General features: G+C 57.5%; 1 protein-coding gene across 1 annotated transcript; it reads right to left on the bottom strand.

Moving 5' to 3' along the window:
* Nucleotides 1-2,353: 2,353 nt before the first annotated feature.
* Nucleotides 2,354-12,849, bottom strand: LOC111138801 (p21 (RAC1) activated kinase 6). Its single transcript, XM_022490704.1, is given in 9 exon segments — nt 2,354-2,616; nt 4,005-4,139; nt 4,583-4,708; nt 4,828-4,954; nt 5,305-5,438; nt 5,551-6,057; nt 11,080-11,322; nt 11,324-11,740; nt 12,646-12,849. Coding segments are annotated over 9 exon segments (2,061 nt in total). The 3' UTR covers nt 2,354-2,448.
* Nucleotides 12,850-13,055: the final 206 nt, after the last annotated feature.

The raw sequence follows: 13,055 nt of genomic DNA, 5'->3' as shown, positions 1-13,055 counted from the left end.
TATGCTTTTGGAATGACACTGCATGGTGGAAGGACTATTAGAACTCAGAAGAATAGTTAATAAATCCAGTATTATTCAGTTGCAAGAACTGGCCTCTCTTTGCCTTGCCAACGGCTCCTGATTGGGGGCTCCCTTTGGGGCGGCAGAAGGGTGTGCTTGCTTCCTGACAAGCTTCCATCTTCCATCAGCCTCCATCCCTGCCTGTCCTACTAGGCACTGCGGCTGCAACCTGGAGGCAGGACTGAGTTGGTGGGACTAGGACCTTCCGACCAGGGCAGCTGTCTGGGTGGGACTGCTGCGGAGAGCAGGAAAAGGTCGGCATGACTCCAGGATGCTGCCTGAGAGGTTTCCCTGAACCCTGGGCTGGGGGGGAGGGTAGTGGAGTGGAGGGGGGGTGAGGGAGGCAGGATGAGCTCTCAGGAAGGCAGTGCTGGAACCAGAGTCAGAGCTAGAAGTTGAAAGAGAATTCCAGCCACCTCCCCTACCTGCAGGACTAGCACCAAGGTCTCTTGATTTTCAGCCACTGCACTGCTCTTTAATAACCCCTCAGTTCTGAGAACCGAAACAGAGACTGCTTTCTCTCTGGAAGCAGCTCCCGGCCACTTCCTAGAGACAGCCTGGGGAGAGCAGCCTCTGACTTGCCCTAGAGTGAGAAGCGAAAGGGAGAAGGGAGGCACTGAGGCAGAAAGTGGTTATAGCCCTGGTGGGTGCCCCCCAGAACCCCTCTGGTACCAGCAAGCACAGCCCATGGCCCTGGGCCTTCCTGGCTGGGTTCTGGTCCCTTGGAAGGAGAGCTTTGTCTCTTTCTCAGCTCTTTCAGCCCCGAAGGCCTTTTACTTCCTGTTTCCCTCCTTATCTGCCTTCACATGCCCACAGGCCACCAGGGAGTTGGGTTTTCTGTGGACTTGGAGTGGCTGCTGGGGAGCTTACATGGTGGGGAGGGGGCCACTAGACCCCCACTGCAGGTGTCCAGCTTGAAGACAGCCTGGCTCCATTCTCAGAGACAACAGCCCAGAGGTTTTTGAACACTCAGTTTAATTTAAAACAGGCACAAGTGCAAACAATTCACAAAAGTTTCTAGGGAAGATGCTTTTGTTTTTAAAACTCTGACCTTTAAAAAAGTCCTTGCAATTTTTTTTTCCGGCCCCAAAGCAGGCCATTGGGGAGCAGAGGAATCTAAAAATATTATCTAGATAGGGTCCTGACACCTGGAGTTCTTCCCTGGATTCCCTGACTCACAATATCCCTGAAGGTGGGGAGGGAAGAAGGAGGAGGGAAGGAGCAAGGGCATATGGTTTGCACAAAGGGGGTACCCATTTTCTTGACAGGATGGGGCCCCAGGAGGTGGTTCACCTCCCCCCAGACCAAGATTTTGAAAAGAACAGGTCCTTGATGACCTGGTTATTGAGAGGAAGCTCATAGCCGAAACAAAGTGTGTTCCCTCACCATTCCTGTCTCAGCTCTTAGACTCCAGTGTAGAGGAGAAACTTGGAAATCTGCCAAGCCCCTAGGATGTATTAGACTCAATGCAAACCTCTCCGCTGGTCAGGTAGAAGCAAAGGACTTGGGAGGTGGGAAGCCAGGGCAGGAAAGCAGGTCCCTTTGGAGTAGAACTTAGTGGCAAAAAGATTGGAAAAACTTTTCGGAAGCTGGCTGTGGGTGACCTGAAGGGAGCCAAGCTGTCGGAGTGACCATCTGTCACTTACACACACACACACACACACACACACACACGTGCACGTGATGTTCTCTCCATCCTGTAACGTGAGACCACGTTTACCACCAACTCCATTCTTTCTCTTTCACCCAGAGCAACGCTCCACCTCCCTCCCTGGCCTGTGAGCAGGCTGGTCACACTTTGGGGCAGGCTGTGCAGGGAGAGTGGATGTCAGTGCAGGTGAGTTGGAAAGCAGGTGCAGGTTGGACTGTACCTTCAGGATGTCAGACACGAGGGAGGAAGACAGCTTCAGGCAGTAGAAACCTTCCCCGTGGCCCTCTCGAGACCCCAGGGTCTAGAGTTGGAGCGGAGAACAGCAGCTATCCTGGGGAAGACCAGCAGTCTGCCCTCTTGGGTAGCCCAGGATGCTTGTGTACAACTATCTTTAAAAAACTGCAGCAGCCTTTTCGGCTGGGTTGGCCATAGTGGCCAGGAGTGCTGGTCTCCACGTTTCTTAGAAATATCCCTGTGCAAATGACAAAGGGTCATCCTGTAGAAGGGGTCTCCGTCATCCCAAAGGCAACTGGGGACTCTCTTGGGAGAGAGAGAGACCGAGGGGCAGGTCCGGCCTGGCCCAGTGGGCGGAAGGGCAGGAGGGTGTGGGTGGGGTTTCACATTCAATCTTTGGAGAGAATACTGAGAGAATGAGGCAGGCGGGCCCTGCTGGTGGGCTGGCAGCCCAGTGTCCCCTGCCTGGGGGTATTGGTGGCAGGTGCACTCTGCAGGTAGGCTCAGCAGGTGGAGGTCTGCTTGCGGTAGAGCTGGATCAGGGGGACCAGGCACTCAGGCAGCCCCGTCTGCAGCAGGAAAGGGTGGTCCAGGAGCTCCTGAGCCGTGGCTCTCTCCTGGGGGTCCCGCACCAGCATCCGTTCCAGGAAGTCTCGAAGCACTGGGGAGACCTGTGGAGACAGGGCAGCACTGAAAGCAAGCTGCCGCATACAGTCACTTTGGGGTGACTCGTCTGCCCATCCCCACCATCACTGGAAGGTCTTAAATTCTCTTGTTTCTTACTTCCTGGCAGCTCCCAGGCTCAGCAGTTTTCAGATTATCAGTTAGGTAAAGAAACTTGGCCTCAGTCCAGAAAAATGGCTAGTTCACCTCTAGGGGGTGCTGCTGAGCAGAGGAAGGAAAATGCCCCGCTCCTGGGGAGCCTGGCTGCAAATACACAGCCCACTCCCCACCCGGCTGCTGGAGGCTCTCAACCTTCAGGCTCTGTGGCTTTCTGGAAGGGGCATGGCATTGGTATTAGTGATCCAGTCCTGGGTCCATCCCTGATCTTTAACAAGTTGTGATTTTCTGTAGACGTCAGTTTTCTTATCTGTCCAATGGGCTAGTGATAAAATATGCTTGCCCTGTCTTTAGTGAAGATCAAAAAAGAGGCTAGGGATGAAGTGTCTTGAAAAATAGAAAAGAGCAAAGTGAGACCTAACAAGGAAGATTTCTTTAGTGCTCTAAGCCTTGGAGTCTAAGTCAAGGGCTTATCTTGGTTCATTTTTAGCCAGTATCTCGGGATGAGGCTAAGTCTTGGGCTGTTGCGGAAGGCTACGTCCTCTGGGGAATTAGCCAACTGGAAATCTCCTGTATGTGTTGGTCCTGGGGCTGGCAGTGCAGGCTCCAAGGACCAGTGGTCTGGGAAGGTGTTTCCTGACTGTCCTCCCATCCAGCTGTGTAGGGGCCACAGGAGTATTTTATCATTTAGGGACTGGTTTTCAACCCTCTGCGACATTTCTCACTCTGGCCACCAGATGGCAGGGCCATTTTGCCGCCCTGTGCTGACCTGGCCACCAGCAGGGGGTGTCCACAGGTAAGGCCTGTGGGGTTTGGGTGGATTTGGCAGAAAAGGGTTAAATGCAATGTGCACTCGCACATGTTCACTGGTTTTAAGGGAAAACCTGTGGCTCAGTTGTGGCCAGGATATGCACTGGTGGAGGACAAACCGATCTGCTGAACGAGACTGGGAACACTGTGCCATGGGATGGCTCCCCTGACAGAGGGAGTGGAGGGGCTCCTGCTCAGTTAGCTTCTCTAGAATTCCTCCCCAGGATATCAGGGATTCCTGGCAGTCTTGCTTTCCCTTCTCTCAGCCTCCTGTCAATTGACTGCAGGTGGAAACTTGTTCGAGGGGCCACAGGAGTTTGCCACAGGCTTTGTGTGGAGAAGGCAGAGCCTTTTCTGGGAGCCTCTGGCTTCCGTGGAAGGGAGAGGGTGGGCCAAGGAACCCAGGCTCTGGTCCCCTCAGCCTCAGGAAGAATGGGGTCAGCAGGGTCCACCCTGAGCACTGACTGACCTTGTGAGAGTTTTTCAGCCTGGGTGGGGGGCTGTCCCGGAGCCTCTTCATGGCCTGCACTGGGGAGTCACTGAAGTACGGTGGCTCGCCGTCCACCATTTCAATCACCATGATGCCCAGGGACCAGATGTCCACCTGTAGGAAGAGAATGTCCTGGATGGTGCCGGCCAGAGTAGGGCTCCTGGGTAGCAGTGTGTTGCACAGGGATGGGAGCAGCTGGCCTCCTTCCTGGCCACCTGCCCTGTGACCAGTTACTTCCTGCACGAGTGCCCACTGACTAGAGGAACAGAGCTGTCAGCCATTCTCGAAGACTGGCCATCAGATGTGAGGAAGCTTGGTCATACCCCACCTTGCCCACGAGCTGCAGGAGGGAACAGTTTGTGGCAGCAAAGTCACAAGTGAGGGCAGACCCATTCATGAGCTGGTAGGGGGCATTGGGAAGTGGGGTAGGGTATGGACTAAGTGGGAATCTGAAAACCAGAGCTATCTGGGGGAGGGATGTCTCTGCAGGGACCACAGGAACTGTTTGTTCCCAACTGGAACTTCTGGGAGGACGGGGGTATGGAGGGACTGCTCACCTCAGTCGCATACAGAGACCTGGAGATCACCTCAGGAGCCATCCAGTAGGGGGTTCCTACCAGGGACTTCCTCTTCGGCACATCTTTGCTGATCTGAGCACAGAAGCCAAAGTCCGAGAGTTTCACCTGTATTTGAGATGGGGTGGGGCGCGGAGGACAGGGAGTGGTGAACTAGAAGCAGGAGCTGAGTAAGCTCCAAGCACAGACACAGGGGGCGGGGCACGCCAGGCTGGGGAGGGCCCTACCCTGCCATCGAGGGTCAGAAGGATGGAGTCACTTTTGATGTCCCGGTGGATGACACCCTGGGCATGCAGGTAAGCCAGAGCCTGCAGCACGGCCTCACACACAGTGGCGATCTGCTCCTCGTTCAGCCTGGACAGGGAAGGCCAGGCCACAGACAGAAGAAGACATGAGCTTTGGCAGAGCTGCAGGGCTGGGCAGATCGTGTGCCCCTGGGCCCACGCTCCATAGCTCCTGGGCAATACACACGGGGATCCAGTCAGGCCAGAGCCTTGGTGGAAATGGGCCTGGACCGAGGCTGGAGACCCCCACCCCACTCCCCTGAACCTTCCTGGGTCTGTTAACCTGAACGGACAGGGGGTGCTCACGGTGATGTGATAGGCACCCTGAGTTTTCCTGGCCTGAGGCTGCTCAATCCCCCTGCTGGGACAATGATGGGAGCAGCCAGTGCTCAGAGCCCAGCCCCTGCCCCAGCTGCTCACCTGACTTGGGAGACGATGTCCGTGAGGGCCCCGCCCTGCAGGAACTCCATAAGCACCCACAGCTCCTCACCCACCAGGTAGCTCTTGTACATCTCCACCACGTTGAGGTGCTGGTAGTCTCGCATGATCACCACCTGGGGAGCAGAATGGGGAGGGAGGGTGCCTGAGTGCTGGGCCCGGTCCCCATGGCTCCACTCCCGGACAGTCATCCTCAGTGCCGGACCCTGTCCCGCCATCTCCTCCCACCTCATTAAAGAGCAGCTCCCTGCGCTGCTGCTTCCTGAGGTCCATCATCTTGACAGCCACCTGGCGGCCCGAGTGCTTCTCCCGGGCCAGGCAGACAATGCCCGTGGAGCCCTCGCCGATCTTCACGTAGCTGTCCAGCAGCATCCGGGGGTCACCCTGGTCCACCACCATCCTGAGTGCAGCCTTGAACTGCTCATGTGTCACAACACCTGTGTCCTCACCAGCCAGGGCGCCCTTGGACGCTGCAGGGTCCTGGGGCAGGTACAGGTTGCTGGTGCTGATCTGGGCTTGCCTGGTGCGTGGGGAGCCCGCGGGGGAAGACCGGCCTGGGGTGGGGCCGGCGGCGGGGGCTGTGCGGAGGGACTTCTGGGGGCTGCTGGTGTCCGAGGTGGTCAGAGGGCTGAAGGTCCCCATGGGTGGGTCCGAGGGCAAGGACTGGGCCTTGGCCACCAGGCTCGGTGGGGGGTCTTTCTGCAGTGGTGGTGGTGGTCGGAAGGAGGAGTTAGGCTGCAGGGAAGGAAAGAGGAACAGAGAAGGGTTTGGCTGTGGGAGCATTTGGAGTGACCTTCCCAGAAGCAGGGGGTGACCTCTGGACAGGGGTGTGTCTGGCAGGGCATTGGACCAAATAAGGGAGGTGCCATGGGCAAGGATTTTCAAAGGGAGCCCCGAAGTTCATGCTCAGGAGCTCAGTCCCCAGCATTCCCAGGTGAGCAGTCCAAACATGGGCTCTTTATATCCGCTCCGCCTCGCCTGGGAAGCCAAAGAGAGCAGTCCCTGGGGTGTCCTCTGCTGGGTATTTCTTCCTGGGTAATTGACAGCCAGACCCCAGGGAGGCCACCAAGAGGCCGTCTTCCCTCTGTACTGCTGGGCTGTGTGGGGAATCTGGGTCAGAAGCATTCTGCATTCCTGGGGTGCTCCCACCCAAGGGCCCACGTGGGCGGAAGAGGCCCTGGGCAGTGGCAGGGTGGCAGGGGGTCGGTGGGCAGCGCTGCAGCTGGGACTGCTCCCCAGCCCAGGGCAGGGAAGCCACAGCAAGGGGTCTGCTAGCCCCACTCGTGCCTGACAGCAGGAGCCTGTGTGTCTGTCCTGAGAGTATGTCCCCAACAGAGGACCACAGAGCTGTGTTACCCTCTGGGGATTCATAGGTATGTCTCCCGGGGTTGGGAACTGGTGCCAGAGAGATCTGGAATTAGGAGGCCAGGGGTAGGGAGGTTTCCTAGAGGCCCCCAGAGCAGCCTCTGTCCCAAACATGACTCCTGGCTGATGACTGCCCCGCCCCCAAGGAAGGGAAGGAGGCACGCCCCCCACCCCCCCCAATCCTTATGGCCTCTGGCAGGGAGGGAGGGAACATGGAACTGAGTGGCAGACTGGGCCTCAGTAAGACCAAGGCCCAGCCCTGAAGCCTCTGAGGCTCCTCGCCTTTCAGGGCCCAAGCCCTCCAGCCCAAGCCCTCCAGCCAGCCTGACAGGAAAGGGTTCCCTCCTTGGGTTCTCTCCAAGGAGCTGGCGAAGTGCAACGTGATTCTTCCCAGGGATTATATGATTTTAGAAGGGGCACCTGGAAAGGGCCCTAAATAACCTAACAAGGGACACTTGAGGGGCTGCAGAGAACTTTCCAGAACATCTCAGAACCCATCATATGGCAGTGGTCTAGTTGCCCTCTGGGTCCTGGCCCAGATCCCCAGAACTGCAGCAACCTCCAAGAAATCTCCCTAAGCGCTCAGCTTGGGCCGAGGGACCCCAAGTCTGGGCCTTGGATCCCACCAGGCTCAGCAGAGCCTTGTCAACCTCTTCTGCACCTTCTCCCCGGGCTTCAGGGTGCACCCCCTTACCCAGTGCCTGATCTTGCCTAGAGGGGAGCATGTACACAAATGCCCTTGCCAGCAGCGAGCCAAGCTGTGGCAGTCTGCCACCCCCGCCCCACCTGCACACTCCAAAATGTGCACCAGCCTCTGGCAGGCTATGCCTGGCTCGGGCTCAGCCTTCACAGCCAAGGAGCCAGGAGAGCCTCCCAGCACTGCTGCATGACTCCATCCTGCCCAGTGAGCACCTCTGGGGGGTAAAGAGACCCTCCCATGTCTTTGCCAGGCCCGACCCTCATCCATGTTTCCCCACTCTGTGTAGTGGAGCAGTGGGACCTCTGGACTTGGGGTCATGACCTAGACTCCAGTATGGCTCCTGCTCTGACCAGCCGTGACTCTCAGGCAACTCACCCTCTCTGAGCCCACCTTGTCTGTCAGGGCACGTGATCTGGGGAGCTGGAGAGAATGCAGAATCCTGCTCCAGTAAGTCCTTAGAGCAGTGACTCTGCATTTTAACAAGGCCCCTGGGCTCTGATGCCAGAGGATTGTGGACTGAGACATCTTCTTGGGTGGGAAGCCACCAGAAGGGGCATGCATGCGGTTACAGTGATGCCATCTTTCCTGCCTGGGCCATGGCAACAGGGCCAGGCTCTCCAGCCATGGCTTGGGGCCTATAATCTAAGTGCCTTGGAGGCAAAGGCCATGTCCTTAATATTTTAAAAATAATAAAGCCATTTATTGAGGGTGTCCCGCTTCGACAAGGCCCTTAAATGCATTATCTCATTTAATTCTCATAACCTCTGGGTTGTTTTATCTTTGCACGGGTGCTATTATTACCTGTATCTGTCGATAAGGAAATGGGCTCAGAGAGGTTAAGTAACTTGCCCAGAGGCACTAAATGGTAAGAGCAAGGTTGACTTCAGTCCTGGTCAGCCTGACCCTTCATCCCTCAGCTGTGGTCCTAATGGATGTCCTTGACGTATAACAAAGTACAAGGTACACAGCAGGTGTTTAACCAAGATATGCTGATTTTGTTGGGGTCTTTTGACTTAGCCTTTTTGCCTAAGAGGAACCACTTCTAAATCCCCCCAGTTCCTGTCTTAACGCTTTGGCCTCCCTGCCCCCAGTCAGGCCTCAAGGTCTTTTGCTTTTAGTCAAAGTGAGTAACTGCGGGTCACGCTTCCTGGGGCCAAGTACGAAAGCCCTAGAGCCGCACACCCTTCTGTAGCCTCTCCTGGCCCGAGGTGGCAATTGGTGGCTTGACCTCCCAGGGCACCAGTGTCCAACCAGGTGCTGAGGGTCCTGAAGCAAGCCCTGGGGTGCACGGAGGGGCAGAAGGCTGGCTGCTGGTTTGGTCTGGTGGTTCCTGGGGCTGTGGGAGTAGGCTAGGAAGCTGGACGCAGTGGTTCTCAACTGGGGCTGATTTTATTCCCTACCAAGGGACATCTGGCAATGTCTGGGGGCGATTTCCGGTTGTCCTAGCTGAGAAATACTATCTGCGACTAGTGGGTAGAAGCCAAAGATGCTATTACATATCCCACAATGCACAGGACAGCCCCTAGGACAAAGGATTATTTGACCCAAATGTCACTGGGGCAGGGGGTGAGAAGCGCTGGCCCAGATCAGCGGAGAGGAAGTCTCTCTCCTGGCTTTTAGAGGCCTGGCTCGAAAGTATTTCTCTAGAAATGTATGCTCCAGGTGCCGGGAAGGAAACCATCGCCCTGGGTTGGGAATGGTGGTGTCTCCAAGCCCTAGACGATGACCCCCTGTTTCCACTGCACACCCTGCTGCAGTGGCCTACGGTAGATCCTTGGTAAAAAGAAGGATGGACAGGCCTACTGAGGCTGGCTGGACAGCCTGTTCCCTGCTGTGGGGTATTGGCAGGAGCTCAGAAACGTGCAGGTCACGCCCAGCCCAGTGTTGACAACCCCTTTTTCCAAATCCCCAAAGCCCCGCCACAGGATTCCCAAGAGGCCAGCGAGCGATCAAGTTCCAGTTCTCACCTCCTGGGCACTTGTTTGGCCCTCCACCCGCCCCCCCCACTCCACGGGGGAGCCTAGCCCGCGTCCTTCATCCCAGTGACGGCACAAAGCCCAGAACCTTCCCTGGGTGCCTTGGGCTGGCAGTGACTTAGAAAGGTTGAGGGTCCAGGCCACTCCCCAAACTCTCCACCCAAGTCCTGGCTGGAGCACACTCAGATAGCACCACCGCTGGGGAGGCACCAGGCTTGCTCTGAAAGCCCTCGGGGGACAGGAGCTCTGTAACTTGTGTCTCCGTCACCTGTTGTTTCTTAGGTCTGACTTCCCAACCTCGTGCTGCAGCATAAGGTCATTTCTGCCTGCTCCTCATGGAGGAGGTGCAGATGCCATGATCAGAAAGCCTTGGGGAGGGCGCCTGGGTGGCTCAGTGGGTTAGGCCGCTGCCTTCGGCTCAGGTCATGATCTCAGGGTCCTGGGATCGAGTCCCGCATCGGGCTCTCTGCTCAGCAGGGAGCCTGCTTCCCTCTCTCTCTCTCTCTCTCTCTGCCTGCCTCTCTGTCTACTTGTGATCTCTGTCTGTCAAATAAATAAATAAAATCTTTAAAAAAAAAAAAAAAAAAGAAAGCCTTGGGGAGCAAGAGCCTGGAGGGCCCTCTCACTGCTGCCTTCCCTGACTCTTTCTCCACCCCTGAGGCTTCCCCAACCCTCTCTGAGCCCACCTTCTCATTGGTCAAATGGGAAAGGATGGTGCTATCACCACAGACAGGACATCACAGGGCATGGAAGAAACAAGTGCAGTCTCCTCTGCCTGCCAAGAAATGTCCCTTCACTGTTTCCTATTTCACAAGAAAAATCTGTGCATTCCATGCTGTGGCACGTGCCAAAAGTTGGCTTTCCTGCTGCTCCCGGGCCTAGGCAAACTCAACCCCCCAGCTTTTCACAGAGCACACGAACCCCAAAACAAATCATTACAGAAACGGTAAACGAAACAACCTCTCCAGGAAAGGGGAGGGGGATGCCAGGGTGGCTCAGCCTGTTAAGCGTCGGACTCTTAGTTTTCCATTCAGGTCCTCATCTCAGCGTTGTAGGACTGAGCCCCACATCAGGCTCTGAGCTCAGCAAGGAGTCTGCTCAAATTTCTCTCTCCCTCCACCCCTCCCTGCACTTGTACTCTCTCTCTCAAATAAATAAGTAAATCTTAAAAAAAAAAAAAAGGTGGAGGCAGGGGAGGAAGGGAAGAATCCTCCTCACCAGAGAAGGGGTTCACATGAACATCTGTGACTCCTGAGGGAGAAGCAGTTCAGGGAACCTCTGGTCGCCCTCAGGAGGGCACTAGGGCAAGCGAGGGGTGGAGACGGAAAGAAGCTCTGAGGAGAGGGAGGCCAAGACCCTGCCGCCAACCAGTGTTGGAGCACCCGTCTCTGCCACGGCCTGACTGGGGGTATCTGGGCTTATCATTAAAGGTGATTGCCTCCCACTGTGATCTACCCAGACACACAGTAAGGGGCAGGAATGTAAATTGGGGTGTACTGAAAGTCCCTCGGAGGCCCCCCAGAAAATGAGCGGGCCTGCAACCTCTTGACTTGCCAGGGCTAAGCGCCTGGAAGACCAGACTCAGCTGGTTCAGGGAAGACTCCTCAGCTGAGGCTCTTGGTCACTCTGTTCTCTTTCGCTCTCCCTAGCCTGACCCTGTAAATGAGGACGGCTGGGCTCCCAGGCCCTGCTGAGGGCGGCCCCAGCCCCACCTACCTTGTTCTGGGAGGGAGGGCCCGGCTTGCTGCTGCTCGCAGTGGCCATGGCCGTGGCAGGAGTAGACAGGAACATGCTTCTGAACAGCCTGCGCTTCAGGCTGCTCTCCTGGGTCTTGGGGCTGGGGCTGCCCTCCCCGCCTGGCCTGCCTGCGGCCGAGCCCACCAGGCAGGACTGTGGCCGGGCCTCCTCGGAACCATGCCTGGCAGCCTTGGTCCTGCGCCTGCTGGCGGCTGCGGGGGGGCGAGGCGCCGGGTGGCGAGCTCTGTAGGCAGGCCCCCAGCTGCAGACAGCGCTGCGTGGCGCCCTGGAACTCTGCAGGGCCTAACGACTGGGCCTTGGTGGCCAGCCCATTGGGGAGGACCCTCGGGCTCTCTGGCTCTGGCCACGGTATCAGCCTGCGGCCTGCTGGTGTGTCCCCGTTGCAGCTGAGGTAGAGGCCATGGGGGTCAGTGCGCTCAGACTGGGGGCTCTGCAGGTACATGTCTGGGTCCGTGGCCCAGTGCTCGTCCCCCAGCAGCCCCAGGGACTGTGCCCGCCGCCGGCTGGTGGGGCTGCGGCCACGCAGGGTGTTGGAGCTGATGACCGACAGCTTCTGGATGTCGTTGAGCAGCCCTGAGATGTAGCCATCCGTGGGCACCGAGCTGCCCCGCACCACAGTCTGTGGGGGAGGGAGAAGAGCATGAGCCAGCAGCCTGTTCATGGTAGGAAGCCTCCATGGGGTGGGGTGGGGGGCTTCTTGGGGAAGGACCCCTAAGGACCTCCCTTCCTGTGTCATCCATCTCTTCCTTAACTTTTCAGCTACTCGTCAGGACCATGGCAGGTCAGACCCTTGCAGGGGCGGCGGGGCAAGGGGCGGGGCAGAAGAGGGGACAGACCCTTGTGGGGCGGGGGGGGGGGGCGGGGATGGAGGCAGAGATCCAAGGAGAAAGCCTATTGTCATGGGGCTCGCAGCAGCAGAGACAGCGGGTAAACCCCTGAAATGGAGGGGGCAGCTGAGCTTGGGGAGCTGAGGGGGCGGGGTGGGGGAGTCCCTCCCGCCTCGGGGGGCCTGCTGTCATTCTCTAGCTCTATCTGCGGCTTTATGGGAGATGTACGGAGCTCCCAGAGGAGGCAGCAACCAGGGCAGGGCTCTCCTCCACATACACTGACAGGCCCCTGACTCCAACTCCTCTTGCCCTTCTTGACCCACACACCAAAATCCCCCTGGTCTGGGAGTCCCAGCCCCAGCTGCGGGTCCGAATATTGCACAGGACACACTTAATGCTAAAAGATTATGTGTTGTTACCTGAAATTCAAATTTTGCTGGGCATCCTGTAATTTGATTTGCTAAATCTGGCAACACTCTCAGCCTACAGAGAGAGGCGCCCCAGGCTCCTTCTTCCTGGAAATGGAGTCCTCACCAGGTGAGGCTCATGGGGGGGTGGGGATATGAAAACAGCCGATTGATAGCTGGTGATGAGGTGGTCCCTCCAGGGCCTCTGTGGTCTGGCCAGGCATGGGCTTCTGCGGAGTGGGAAAGGCTAACCTCAGCAGCCCCCGACCTCCCGCCCCTACCCACCTTACCTTCATGGGCTGGAGCTGTACCCGCGTAATGCGAGAAGGGTCCACCACAGGCTTGGGCCGTCGCAGGGTGTCCAGGATGTTCTGCCATTGTGGCGGGAGGCCCACAAACTTGCCTTCTTTGGGGTCGAAGGAGGTGTGGACGCGGTGCTGGAAGTTCTGTGGGGCTGAGATCTCAGGGCGTTTCTTCTTTTTCTTCCGGAACATGGTGCCTGCGTGGGGAGGGTTGGGCTGAGCTCTAGGGAGGGGCCTCATGGCTGCCTGGCCCCAGGAAGCATAGTTGGCGGCAGTGGGTGCTGGGGTCCCCCCCCCCCCCCCCCCCTCAGGGCCCCCTCCCGCCAGCCCAGGGCTTCCCCTCACCTCTCGTCCCTACTGCTTCAGGGATATGGCTAGCTCCCAGCGAAGCAGTCCCA

This window comes from Enhydra lutris, unplaced genomic scaffold, assembly GCF_002288905.1.
Source record: "Enhydra lutris kenyoni isolate GAN:26980312 unplaced genomic scaffold, ASM228890v2 scaffoldscaffold4, whole genome shotgun sequence".
In the NCBI taxonomy this organism is placed as follows: Eukaryota; Metazoa; Chordata; class Mammalia; order Carnivora; family Mustelidae; genus Enhydra; species Enhydra lutris.
Note: the sequence above shows the minus strand (reverse complement) of the source record. Positions and strands in the feature narration are given on the sequence as shown.